The 14028-nt window shown below is 41.1% G+C and overlaps 2 protein-coding genes across 6 annotated transcripts in view; one reads left to right on the forward strand and one right to left on the reverse strand.

Moving 5' to 3' along the window:
- Positions 1–10370, reverse strand: part of EXD1 (exonuclease 3'-5' domain containing 1) — a 74794-nt gene extending 64424 nt beyond the window's left edge. Inside the window, exons 1-4 of one of the 4 annotated variants that reach the window (XM_071214115.1) lie at positions 9980–10370; positions 7868–8123; positions 3060–3128; positions 113–170 (exon numbers count right to left, since the gene is read on the reverse strand). In XM_071214115.1, the coding sequence (XP_071070216.1) occupies positions 113–170; positions 3060–3128; positions 7868–8000 (260 nt within the window). In that variant the 5' untranslated portion in view covers positions 8001–8123; positions 9980–10370. The other 3 variants (XM_058293948.2, XM_058293947.2, XM_071214114.1) reach the window with 3 other exon arrangements.
- A 372-nt stretch (positions 10371–10742) lies between these two features.
- Positions 10743–14028, forward strand: part of CHP1 (calcineurin like EF-hand protein 1) — a 55675-nt gene continuing 52389 nt past the window's right edge. Inside the window, exon 1 of one of the 2 annotated variants that reach the window (XM_004481519.4) lies at positions 10743–11060. In XM_004481519.4, the coding sequence (XP_004481576.1) occupies positions 10994–11060 (67 nt within the window). In that variant the 5' untranslated portion in view covers positions 10743–10993. The remainder of the gene's footprint in view (positions 11061–14028) is intronic. The other variant, XR_009185076.2, reaches the window with a different exon arrangement.

The following is a 14028-nucleotide window of genomic DNA, read 5'->3' on the forward strand; positions in this document are numbered from 1 at the left end:
ATTTCCTCAGGCCTTTTTAGGAACTACACAGCTAGTGAATTAAAGTTAAGGCTTTCTACCCTAAAGTGCACATTTGGGAGAAATCATAAATAAGAAAATTATTTCATCATACCTAACAGAAGATGCTTTTTCTTTCACTGCAACTTGCTCCACTTCATCTAGTAGTTCCACTGTAAAATAAACAAATGGCTTCCAACAGAATTTCCCATCTGAAAGCAATTAACCACTCCTTTGCCTCCGCACATCCAGTTTGACTATGTTCCACAAACAGTCCTTGGAAATTACTACTGGACATTCATAGAGGCCTTCTTCCACCATCAATAAAGAAATGGAGCAGAAAAGTCTATTCAAAGTACTGAAGACTCCCAATATTATGTACCTACACAGCATCCTTAATCATTCAGCTGGGTTAGGAGCCCCTCTGCATCTTCTTTACCTTTTTTGTTTCAGTGAGCCTTTGTGTTCATTCATGTTGGTTCTAGAGACATTTTTTCTTCCCTATTTAACCCAATCCTTATCACCTTCCCTCACTATGTATTGTTTGGGGGATTCATCTTAAATCATTCACAGATCTGTACCTTCCACTTTCACAGGCCGGGGCATTGAAAGCTAGACTGGAAATCTCAAAGGAATTACGAGAGAAACATCATTCCACTGAGATTCTGGTATCATTTATTTTTAACCTAAGAGACCAGGAAATTTGTGTATTTCATTGATTCTAAGGTATACGTTTTAAACAGCTCTGAAATTGGATGTGATTTACTATAAATAGGCAGGATGATTTAATTGGCAGCTTTTTTTCCTTAGGATATAAAAAGTAATCATACATCTCATAATCAATGTCATTTTAAATTCAACAAAGTATATTTAAGTACTTTTCAGGGAAAATACCTCTCAGAGGTCCACTATTTCAAACACCTCTTTTCCCTGCATTATCTGAAAGTGTTAAGTCTGGGCAAAGAAAGAGAAACTCACTAAAAATGCTGATTACCCAATTATTATCCTTTATGTACATAATTCTTATTCAAGGTATTCTTCAGGGAGCCTTTGCCCATAGCTTACTGGGCCTCAGGAAAGTCTTAAAAATTATGAACATTGGCCAAGTCCAGGGAAAGAATTTAGAAGGAGATGATATCCATGTGAACATACCATAATACGGGGCAGCAGTCAGCTCTCTTCTAAGTTAAAGAGACAGCGTTGCTGTTTCAATTGCTTCTCTTTACAAACCCATCCAAAGCTTACCTTTGTTCTAGTCCAGAGCTTTGCTCTACTGCAAAGGTTGGTAGTTAAAATGATTAAAAATCCCCACTGCGATCACCACCATCATCTGCCATCATAAAATTTATTCAAGGAACAAAGAACATTTAAGGCAGCATGTTCACTGAGAAAGGATTGTTAGACTTGTCTAACCTGAAGTAGCTTTGGATTGGCATTCATTAATTTGGCGAGATTTTCATCTCCTACTAAATTCTAGTTCTTTCACAAAACAAAGTAATCTTTCAGGCGACTTTAATCTCTCATTTACAGTCCTTTCCTTTCCTCATACCTTCCTCAACAGTAAGAAATAGAAAGCATTATCTGTTCCCAAGAGATCTCTCCTGTCCCCTTCCTCCCAGGCCCCCTGCCCCCACAACACTGAACTTTATTCCTCCTTGGAGGGCTTTCTGCTTTGGGGATGTATGGGACAAAGCAAGAACACTTTTTGTTCCCAGCATGTTTCTCATATTCCATTTGGCTTGCCTGAAACACACCAGATGTGCTTCTATATCTACTCTTCCAGGCAAACAAATGAACCTAGTCTTTCAGAGGTAGGGAAAGAGGTAGGAGAAAGGAGATAACTTGGCCAGAGAGGAGGACCAAAGGAAAAATTACCATCAGATAATACCTAAGTGCAGTGGAAAACACCCGGCCGAGGCCTAGTGCTACAAGATTCCAGATGACAAAATGCCTATCTATCACCCGGTCACCTCAGGCTTCATCATCCCCTCCCCAGGACAGTTCCCACTCTGGCAGGAACACAGAGTTAGTAAAAAGTTGTAGTTTTCAGTCCCTCTTTTGAATATGGCAGATCAATGAGAACACTGGAACTTACAGGTCCTCATTTACATAGAGGGGAAGAAAGAGGAGGGAGCCCAGCCTCAATAAAACAGCACCCCTAGCCCCAGCAGTACTTTTCCTTTACATTAAATTCTCCTGTTACTATATGACTAGTCCTTGAATTCTTTCTCATGACTGTGTCAGGAACCCTCCTCTCCTAGGTTGGGGTCTTTCTCCAAGACCTCCCAGGGCCTCTCTGACATCATTGCTAATGGCAGAAACAAAAAAAAATAGGGTGGCTTTCTCCCATTTCAAGTGCTTCTCTAGAATTCCTAGTAAACCTTTCATGGGATTCCTATCACCATCAGTGAGGTTCATTCTACACATCCCCTTCTCTGCAAATCCAAAATCCAAAAACGTCTGAAAATGGAAAAAAAAAAAATTGCAGCTCTTTTGATGGTAAAACCTGCCCTAACATATTATATTTTATATCACTTGGTATGATTATCCACCATTTCTCTAAAAAATGTGTTTATACAGAGTGCTGCCCATACCTCCTTGAGATATTGTACAATATGAATAGTATACACTCTGTGATACATTTCCTAAAAATCCAGAACAATTCTGTATTCTGAAACATTTGGCCCCAAGATTTCAGACAAGAAACTTTGAGTAGATTTTGAACCTGTAGTGTTAAACTTGCTTGCTAGTTAAGGACAAGTCCTTCCTGATCAAATGTCTCACTATGTACTGGCAGAGTGTTTCCTAACGAGCCCCAGCAGGCCTTAGATTTTAAAACAGAAATGATTAAAATTGTGTAGGAATATTCTGTTCAGAGTATATCCATCAAAACAGCAAAAGGAGGGTCAATTCTCAAATATCAACTTAAAGAGCTTATAAATGCAATATTAAAGGCAAGCTCATACCTCATTTTATATCAAATCTTGGAATGAGGCAGAGAAGCTAGTTTACTCCTTATTGCAAAGCCCAATACCAGCATTCAGGGAACATGAAGCTCTCACCATTTACAATCTCATGTCCAAAAAACATCTTCACTCCTGGGACACTCCGACCAGTCTCCACATTCTTCACTGTGATAGAAAAGAATTCATTTGTTTAATAAAAAAATAATATGTTCCTAAAACTATAATAAAGTATGATGCCCTAATATAAGCTTTATAAAGATCCTTAAATTATTTCCAAAAAAATGCAGGAATGAAGAGTCAATAATAAATTAGAAAGCTACAGACTTGGAACAAGTGATATAAAAAACAGAGGGAACCCCAGAATGGTCCAGGAGAAGCTAAAAAGGGCAATAGTAACACAGTGAATTTAAACTTCTCCAAAGAATATTCCAAGGCCTAAGGACTATATTTATTTTATTTCTTTTTAGTTTTAGTCCATGTAATTCCAGAAAAAATTTATGGCAGGTGACCACTTCTAGAGCCCATACCTTGCTTTATGTCATGCTACATGCTTGAAAATATTAATTATCAGGAACAACAATCTAATTCCTGGACAGAGGGCTCTTCTGTGAGGAGGTAAGGAAGTTAGGAGAAGCTTAGACAACATATCCACAATATGCTGTCATTTTTCTGGATGGAAGTGCTCACAACAGCTGTCTACTACAGCTGTCATTGTACCTTTCATCAGTTCAAAATAATTTGAGTTCTACCCTCACTATTCCACTGAAAATGTTCTTACAGAGGATAAAGGTCACCAACTGCCTATTCGGCCAATCAAAAAAAAAAGTCTTATTTTACTTAACTCCTATGCAAACTTTGACAATACTACCCTCTCCTTCCTTCTTTGGTTTACATGACATTCCCTAGGCTTAGTTCTTTCCCTACTAATTACCAAGAGCTACCAACTACATTGAATACCCACTCCATGACAGGTGTTGTGTTAATAATTTCCTTACATTTAATTCTCCAGTAACTTAATGAGATAGGCATTTAATTAAGGAAGAATCTCAGGTTCAGAAGGGTTAAATAATTTGCTCTTGGGATCTAATGCCCATTCTTATAACCTTTGTTACACTGTCTCACCGGTTTGCTCTTTCTGGTCTCCTTGCTGCTTCTAATCTCTTCCTGCCCCTTACATATTGATATTCCCCAGGGTTATGTGCTACATACTTTTCCCTTCTCTTTAAATGATTGCATTCATTTCTTTTTTGTATTGACACCTACTATTTCTCTAGCTTGGATTATTCCTTTGAGTTCCACTCACATTTTCAACTGACATAGACACTGTAAAATCTTCAAAACTGAAATTATCATCTTCTCCCACTAACCAACAAACCTGCTCCTCTTCCCATTTCTATCCATTACTAGAAGTACTACCCAACCAATCCTCTGATTCATAAACGTAGGAGTCATTTTCCATTGTTCTTTATCATCTAATTGATTACTAGGTTACTTATCCCATTTCCTGAATATTTCTAGAATCTGTCTTCTCTTCTTTAATACTTGCTATGCTTAATTCAGACCTCCATCATTTTCCCTGATTATTTCTCTTGTCTGTCTGATTTTGTCTATACTCCCTGCCTCTAGTTCGGGGGTTCTTAACCAGGGGTCCATGGACTCTCAATGGGTCTGTGGAAAGATTTCAGGGTGTCCATGAGCTTGAATTGAAAAAAATCAAATTATTATCTTTATTTTCTTTGACCTCTAACTGAAACCTAGCATTTCCTTCACTTATGAATATATGCAATAAATTACAGTAGTATATTCATTTCATATCACATTACAGTTGTTGCCTATCTCGAAAAATTGTTTATGCTCCTTCATACTTCGAAATTACAGCTGTCAGACCTGATGCTAGTTGAATGTCATAAAACTATCTGCCACTACATTCTGAGAAGGTGTTCGTGGTTTTCACCTGACTGGCAAAAAAGGTTAAGAACACTTATTCTAGTTCCTTTCTACTTCAATCCATCCTTCACACTGCTGTCATAATGATGACACTCTCATTTTGTCCGATTAGTACATAAAATTAGTAAACAAGTGTAAAGAAAGCTGTTCAACCTCTTTAGGAATATCTTTAAAAACAAGTCAAAATACCACTCTAATGAAAGAAGTTGCTGACGTGGGAGGAGTGGGGGGTGTGGGGAGTGGGGTATATGTAATATTTAATGTAACACTTTGTGTGATTTATGTATCTTTTAAAAAAAGAAAAAATTAAAACACAGTCAAAAAAAAAAAAAAGAAGAAACCACATTAAAATGTTATATCACTTTTGCCTATAAAACTAGGAAAAGTTAAGGAAAGATAAAGATAAGGGCAGGATGTGTGTATGGAGGGTATAAAATGGGAAGTTAATGCTTAATGGGTACAGAATCTCTGGGGTGAAGGAAGGGTTTTGGTAATGGATGGTGGTGATGGTAAGCACAACTTTGTAAATGTAATGGATACCACTGAACTGTATACTTGAAAGTGGTTAAAAAAGGGAAATTTTATGTTGTACAATAAAATCTTAGAAAAAAATTAAGGAAAGATACACACTAGTCGGCAAACAGACTTGGCCCAGTGGTTGGGGCGTCCATCTACCACATGGGAGGTCCGCGGTTCAAGCCCCGGGCCTCCTTGACCCGTGTGGAGCTGGCCATGCGCAGTGCTGATGCGCGCAAGGAGTGCCGTGCTACGCGGGGCTGTCCCCCGCGTAGGGGAGCCCCACGCGCAAGGAGTGCGCCCCATAAGGAGAGCCGCCCAGCGTGAAAGAGAGTGCAGCCTGCCCAGGAATGGCGCCGCCCACACTTCCCATGTGGCTGACGACAACAGAAGCGGACAAAGAAACAAGACGCAGCAAGTGGACACAGAGAACAGACAACCGAGGGAGGGGGGGAGTTAAATAAATAAATAAATCTTAAAAAGAAAAAAAAAGATACTAGTTTTTAAAAAATCTAATGCTAGATTAGTTACTGGAATAAGTACACTCACACATTGCTAGTAGGAAATTAAAAAGACACAGCCCTTTTAAAAAGCTATTTAGAAATATGCATCAAAAACATTTAAAACATCTATAACTTTAACCTAGTAATTTCATGTCTGGGAATCATTCCTAAGAAAACAATTATAACTTCAAAATGTTTTCAAGCTTTTTGCTTTAAAAGGTTTATCCATTAAAGTTTTAATAACATGAAAAAATGCTTGCTATAGCACTAAAAAAATGTTTATGTGATATATACAATTTATGCCAAATATTTAAATCTGTGTAATTAAAGACTAAAGAGAAATTCAACAAATTCCAAGTATTTTGTCTGACTGAACACTTTGCGGAACAATCAGGTGGCATTTACTGATTGTTACACACTTGATGCCACCTATTCAGGCTGGCCATGTGCCCAGTCTCCCTTGCAGATAACATGGCCGGGACATCTTTACAAGGGCACTGACTCAGCTGGGAGGAACACCCTTTTGCCCTCTGCCCTTCCCTTCTTCCTGTTTGTACCTCTAGCGGCTATCATATAACCTCAAGGTCAGAAGCCAGGTGCTAAGGATGGCGGAGCAGAAAGATGAAGAATCCTGGATCCTTGATGACTTTGGCAAGAGTTACAGTAAATATGTACTGCCCGCCTTCTTAATATGAGAAAATAAACTCCTAATTTGTTTGATCCCCTATAGACAGGTCTCTGTTTACAGCAGCTGAGCACAGTTCTAACTAACACAGCATTAAAATTTTTAGGAACTGAAAATTCATATGACTCCCAATTAAAAATCCTTCAGTGTTCCTTATTGCCTCCAGAATAGAGTCCAAAGGCTATATTAGGTCTTTAACATCTGTCCCATGCCTACTTCTCTAGCCTTTTCTCTCACCATAGTCTCATATTGAATTACTTAAGGTTCTCTGAGTGCACCATGTTTTCATGTCTCTATATCTCTACATGTTGTGCCTTCTGCTTAAAACAACAGTTCTTGAAGTGTGGGTCCCAGCACAGCATCACCTGGGAACTTTTTAAAAATCCAAGTTCTTGGTTCTCACCCCAGACGTAAAGAATCATAAACTTGGGGAGTGGGGCCCAGCAATCTGGTTTAACAAGTCTTCCAGGTAATCCTGATGCACGGATAGTTTGAGAATCACTGGCTTAAAACAACCTTCCCCTCTTTTCCAAACAATCAACTCTTACTCAGATTTCTTCATTTCTGTTATCAATTCCTCCTTTAGGAAGTCTTCCATACACTCCTAACCCAAGCACTCCCAGATCTAAATTAGCTAAACCTTTGTTTTCTGAGAGCATCTTGTGCATCCCTCTATCAGGGATACAGTACATCACACTGTATTATACTTGTCTACCCCTTATCAGTCTCCTTACTATACTACATTTTCTGAGAACAAGGAACATGTTATCTCTCTACTTAGCCCTAGTACCTAGCCCAATGCCTGGAATATAAAACAAACAATAAATGATTATTAACTTAATGTTGGAAAAACCTGCTACAGTTCCATTCTAGCCCACAAAAGTCTATTTTAACTTCTAATCTGGCTTAACAATAACACTATTGTCTCACACGTTTCAATTGTGAACTTTTAACTCATTATGCCAGGAAAATAACTACCCTAGCAACTCAACATGCCAGCTGAATAAAAACAGCATATATTGACATTTTCCACTTTCAAATGCTAACAGTATAGAAGTGGTCACAGACCAGCATATACAGCCATGTGGTTTTGTCAGAGAAAACTGGATTCTAACCTTCCCCCCATCCATTCCCTAAAATAGAAATAGTGTCTCCCTCCTGGTTGTTCATGAAGCCCAAAGTCACTACCCAACGTCAATCATCAATCTCTTAAAAGAAACTTGGGCAGAAGATGATGAAAAATAGAGTGAGACCTTTCTTCAGGACAATGATCTTGTTAGGGTCCACATGCTGGAGCACCCCTTCGAAGATGCCACAAACCAACGTGAGTTTCACCCTTCTCCACAAAATTTGATTGAGGAAATGGTAGTCACTGCTGGGATCCATGCTATTTGATTCCAAAAGTAGTCTTGAAATAATCTTCCACTTGAAAATTAAAGAGATCTATGATTTTTAAAAGCGCTTTTTTTTTTTTTTTTGAGGATGGGGTTATTTTCCCTTACCCCACACCTGTAAGGGACAAGAAGAATATGAGTGTAATTCAGGTTTGTTAATCTTTTTTAGAATGAGAAGGGGATCATTGCAAGCACCCACACTAATCATATACTGGCAAATGAAAACTGTAAGACTTTGGGCAAGGTAGGCTTGTCTTGTCTATAACAAATATAATACCACCTTTCTTTTCTTAGCTAAATGGAACAAGCAGAATGTTCAGAGGCTATACATATAGGTATACATATATATGCCATAAATATATATATCTTATTAACCAAAACCAAAAGAACAAATGAAAAAAAACTGATATCAGCAAAATGCTTGCTGGCACATGATGCAATAAACCATTTATCCAATGCTAGGATCTAACCTCTTCTGGATTAACAACATTTCCAGAGTTTGACATTGTTACCAACCAAAGCATAAGTGATTGAGCACTATTACAATTTATGTATTAACCCATCAGGCTGCCATGATGTCACTTCAAGGGTCATTTTTTATAAAAATGATGTATGCTCATTATAAAGAATTATAACAATGCAGAAATGTATAGAGAATTCTATCTCCTAGAAATAACTATCATTTATAATAAACTTACATTCTTTAATTTACAGCTATAATTTAAAAGATGAATCTTTTTTTTTAAAAAGGATCTTTTCAAGCAATTTTGTTATTTGGATGGCCTGATATTAGAATCCCAGATAAGTGCTTTTCTATGGTGGTTTAAATTTGAAAGCAGCTTGCTTTTGTCACACTAGGTCAATTCACACATTGAATTTTACAATTTACTCTACTTACAAAATATTGACAAATAACTATGGCCTAATTCAACTAGGAAAAGAGCGAGAACTTCATAGCATTTTTGGTCAGATAAATAATCTATATTTTCATAATATTTTAAGGTCTGTCAAGTGCTTTCACAAATATTATTTCACTTAATTCTTATAACAACCATTACCCAACGTACAGATAAGGAAATCTAGGCTTAGAGATTTAGGACACTTGCCCTAAGCCACACAGCAAGAAGGTAATAGACCCTGAACTAAAACCAGGCCTCTCTTGTGAAGGATGTGTATACACTTATGCATCTAGAGAGAACATGAAACAAGTTACCAGAGAGTCTGAGAAAATTATTCTTCTTTGTTCATGTGAATCCAATGGGCAAAGGGGAAATTTTTAAGAAACAGGAAGACATAAAACTGGAAAATCCAGCCCCTCATAGGAACAAACATTAATTTATATTTCAAAAATACATCTAAGAAAGTTTTGTGAAATGTCTGGAAAAGATGGAAATTAAAGAAATGTTAAAGTAAAGAAAGACAGTATGTCACAGAAAGCTTTGACCAAAGACAGCTGCAAAAGACAAGATTCAAGATCAGGAAGGGAAAAGTCAGGTTAGGATCAGGAGATCGGCTTCAAGGCAAACACAGAAAAGGTACATTCATGACATTAAGATTTTTCTACCATACCCATATTCACAACATAAAAATAATCTCCTGTGGCTTCTCTAAGGACATACTCAATATGCCACTCTTTGCATTTGAAGAGAGCTATCACCCGGTCGGGCAAGAGCCGGCTAATCAGGAAGACAACTCGGTGAGATACACCCCAGCCAGCAGGGAACACCTGGGAAGAGGGGAGGAGGCGGCTCAGGCTCAGCGGTGAAAGCCTTAAGAAAAGTTAAAAACCCGTAATCTAAAGAAACTTTGGGCAGCTTGCTAAAACACTGAGGTCCCTAGTACTTAGGCACCAAGTGACAATTGTCAGAATTTGGTTCGTCCATACCTTAAAGAGGTTCTGAACAAAGTAACACTTGAGGGGTAGGAAGGGGGTGGTAGGCAGTTAAAGGCACTGGAAAATAACTGGTTCACCTGAGGAGGTGTACTAATTTAGACGATGACTTCAGACTTTTTCATTAAAACAATTACATGCCACAGAATAAAAAGTAAAGTTCCTCATTGTTAAGACAATAAGAAACTTCAAATAAATGGCGGGCCATACGCTAGGTATTCTACTCTTTGCCGCTGCTAGGGTTTTTCCCCCGATGGATATTCGAGAAATCCGACCCCAGTTCCAGTCAAATGGTATCTCCAGCTTCAGTATAGAACTGAAAAACAAGAGGAACCGCTGTTAAGGAAGAAATCTTGGGAGCCCAAGTCACCCGGCGGCGGCTAGCAAATGACAGACTTGAAAGCAAACTGAAAAGACAAGTCTACCGGGATCTACACTTAAACCGCAGCGCGGAAGCGCCCAGGGCTTGGCGTCAAGACCCGGCCGTTTCCCGAGGAGCCAATCAGCGAGCGGCCCCGAGGCAAGCTCCCCAGCGACCCCTGCGGTCGGGAGGAGAGAGGGCCGCCCAGGAAAAATGCGTGCATTTCCCGGGAGAAGCACGCTAGGATTCCCCCAGGCGTTTTGTCCATCTACTGTTACTGTTTCTCTCCGAAATCCTTATCACCTGATGGGTGGAACTGGGCTACGCTCCTTGCTGCGGGTTAGTCTGTTGTAAAACGGCGGCTCCATGGCGTTGCCCTTTTAATTGCGGTCGCTAGCGACAAGTGGCATTACCCCTTTAAGGCCGGTGGCAGCCGTGGTTCCGGGGGCGGGGACCGACCTCTGCGGGACCCGGGCTGATTCATTCGGGGGCTGGGGCTGCGAGCGCCTACGTCGGCTCCTGCGAAGGGCTCAGCCTAGCTCCTGATTGGCTGGTCCCGGGGTCACCCTCCCCCGCGCGCCACCCTTGGGTTCCCTCCGGGTCCGCAGTAGAAACCCTGCCCTCTCCCTTCTTGACCCCTACCTAGCTCTTCCTCTCTTCCTCTCTTCACACATTCCCTCCAGTCGCCGTCGCTTCAGGCGCCGCAGCTCCTGTAGGAGTTCCCGGCTCGGGGATGGGGTCTCGGGCCTCCACGTTACTGCGGGACGAAGAGCTCGAGGAGATCAAGAAGGAGACTGGCTGTGAGTTCGGGCCGGGGGGTGGGACTGAGGGTGGGCGACTCCTGCTGGGCGTGGGACTGAGGGTGGCGGTCGTTAAGCTGGGGAGCCCGTGAGATTGCGGTGGTCCTGGGCGGTCCCCATCGCTGGAGCTCCTGTGACCCGCGGCTGGAGGACCTATTCTGCAGCTTCGCCAGAGGGGCTTTGGCTCTTGTGGGGCCGTCCTTCCCCTCATAGGCGACACAGTCTAGTCGGTTGCCGTAGAACCGGACACCCTACTCTTACCCGCCCGCCCCCCAACTGCCCAGGAGAGCCTCCGAACTTCTTTGCTTGATCTTTTCTGACAGCAACCTTCCTTATTTAAGAGGCATCCCGAACAGCAGGTGAATCCCGCGAAGCAAATTCAGGAACTCTAGATGGAGCCTATAGAAGACATAATCCATTCCTGTGACGTTTCTGAGCAGGGACAGAAAGCCACTGACAATTGTGAGAAATCACAAACAGGTTCTTGCCACAAACTGGAAAAATAAGTCCAGAAATCTAGACCTTAGAGTAAGAGTTTGGAAGACGTGACTTGGTGACGGGAGACCTTTAAAGTGTCAGGAATCTGAGAGTAAGAGACTTCTTTTAGTCTGAACTTCTAGAGATAAAGCAGGGATGCTGTGACCATCAGTTTTTTACTTAGACTGAGTATGCCTGCTGTTCCAATTTCAGATATATTGATTTCCACCTTGCGGGTGTACTTTATACACTCGTTGTTGACATTGGGTGTGCTCCAAAAATCTGTGTCAGTTTGTACTGGGAGCCGAATTTTTACAGTCCAGTCTCTTCCTCAGTAGCCTGCACGAAGGGACAACGGGGCTTTGGAAATTCAGAAGCTGGGTGAAACACCATCGTACAATTTTTTTAGCTTGATAATGCATACAATGTTTTGCCAGTAATCCTTTATGAACTCTTGTATTTTAAATGAGCTGTGAGTCATGTAGGCATCTGAGCTCTGTATACTCATGATCTCTGTTTCGATAATAGAGTGACCAGTAAGTAACTCAGTGGCCCATATGCAAATAACACTGAGAGATGTTGGGAAGATACTAAATTACTCAGGCAGTGGTGGCCTGGGATTCATTAAATGTACGGTGCTTTCTGACAAGTTCCATTTTCTAGAATCTTCAAGTTGAAAGGGATGTCATCTAGGCCCACACTTTGTCAGGTTGGTTTAGCCTCTTTTTAAAAGATTTTTAATGATGGCAAACTCACCACCTACCAAGGAAGTCCTTTGCACAATTTTGGATAAATGTTGGAAAGCAGTCAGCTATTTATAATTTGCAGCACTTGTTTGACCACTTGATCTAATGGTCATTTCATGACTTACTCTGACTTTAGGAATAGAAATATAGGCAGACTGGATTCAGCAAGCATTTTATTACATTTTGTGGCCATGACCTCTGGCTATACTTGTAATTTAACTTCTTTAAGTATACAGTGACATCAGAATTAAAATATTCGAACTTAAAGAGTCACATAATGCGGAAGTGTAAACCGTAGGGTGGGGGTTCTTCTTGCCTCATAATGACAAGAACAGTAATCCAGTTCTGATTTATTTCCATTTAACTATATGAGTAGGGCCTGGATTACTATAGGATTCTATTATTTTACCCATGTAACTTGTAGACATAAGTACTCCTGGAAGAGCCGTTTTCCCGTTTACCAAAGAGCAAGTCAAGCTTGAGGGAGATTCTCAACCACAGCCAGTGTAAATATATGTATTGAGCCAGAAAACCTAGTCAGTTAGATAATTACTGATTTTCTGCAGCATCTGTGCTCAGTACTATGCTCTGTACTAAGAACAGATAATGCTAAACGATGCCCACAATCTGGTTGGAGAGATCAGCCCTGGAGAATGATGATGAGCAAGACAATGTAAGAGTGTGTGAAGTTGTATGGCACCTACTTTCAAAGCTCAAGAGAGCAGATGTAGCTCAAGTGCTGGCTTCCTATGTAGAGGTCCCAGGTTCAATATCTGGCCCCAGTACCCACTCTCCACCCGCCCCCCCCCCAAAAAAAGAAGAGTCCCTGTGGGCTGGCCTTGTGGATAGGAATTGGGCCTTGATACGTAGATGAATGGATTGGAGAATTTAACCTAGGGCATTTTGGGTAGCTTCCGGAAGTCATCTTTTTCACCTTGCTGAAAAATCATTCTTTGTCCCTGGGAGTTGAGCCATCAGTTTATCCAATTAGTGCCTATCAGCTGAGTTGCTTTAGAAAGCAGTAATTTTTGTATAATGTGAAAAATTTAAAGGAACAGATACCTGGTAGGTAGGGTAGGGCAGCGGAATTGGTCCTGTTTTCCTCCACTTATTTTTCTTTTTTTTAAAGATTTATTTTTAATTTATTTCTCCCCGCCCCCAGTTTTCTGCTCTCTGCATCCATTCGCTGTGTGTTCTTCAGTGTCTGCTTGTATTCTTGTTGGTGGGACTGGGAATCTGTGTCTCTTTTTGTTGTGTCATCTTGCTGATGAGAGCTCTCGGTGTGTGCGGGCCCCACTCCTGGGTAGGCTGCGCTTTTCTCACGTGGGGCGGCTCTCCTTGCGGGGTGGCTCTCCTTACTGGGTGCGCCCCTTGCGCGTGGGGCTCACCTATGTGGGGGACACCCCTGTGTGGCATGGCACTTCTTGTGCGCATCAGCACTGCACATGGGCCAGCTCACCACACAGGTCAGGAGGCCCTGAATTTGAATCCTGGACCTCCCATGAGGTAGGGATGCTCTATCAGTTGAGCCAAATCTGCTTCCCTACTTATTTTTCTATTAAGAAGAGTTATGGGGGAAGCGGTTGGGGCTCAAGCAGTTGGGTGCCCACCTACCATGTGGGAGGTCCCGGGTTCAGGTTCTGGTGCCTCCTAAAGAAGATGAGCAAGACAGTGGGCTGATGCAACAAGATGATGCAATGAGGAGACACAATGAGAAAACAGTGAGACATGCAACAAGCAGCAAG

This window comes from Dasypus novemcinctus, chromosome 3 (assembly GCF_030445035.2).
Source record: "Dasypus novemcinctus isolate mDasNov1 chromosome 3, mDasNov1.1.hap2, whole genome shotgun sequence".
Classification (NCBI taxonomy): domain Eukaryota; kingdom Metazoa; phylum Chordata; class Mammalia; order Cingulata; family Dasypodidae; genus Dasypus; species Dasypus novemcinctus.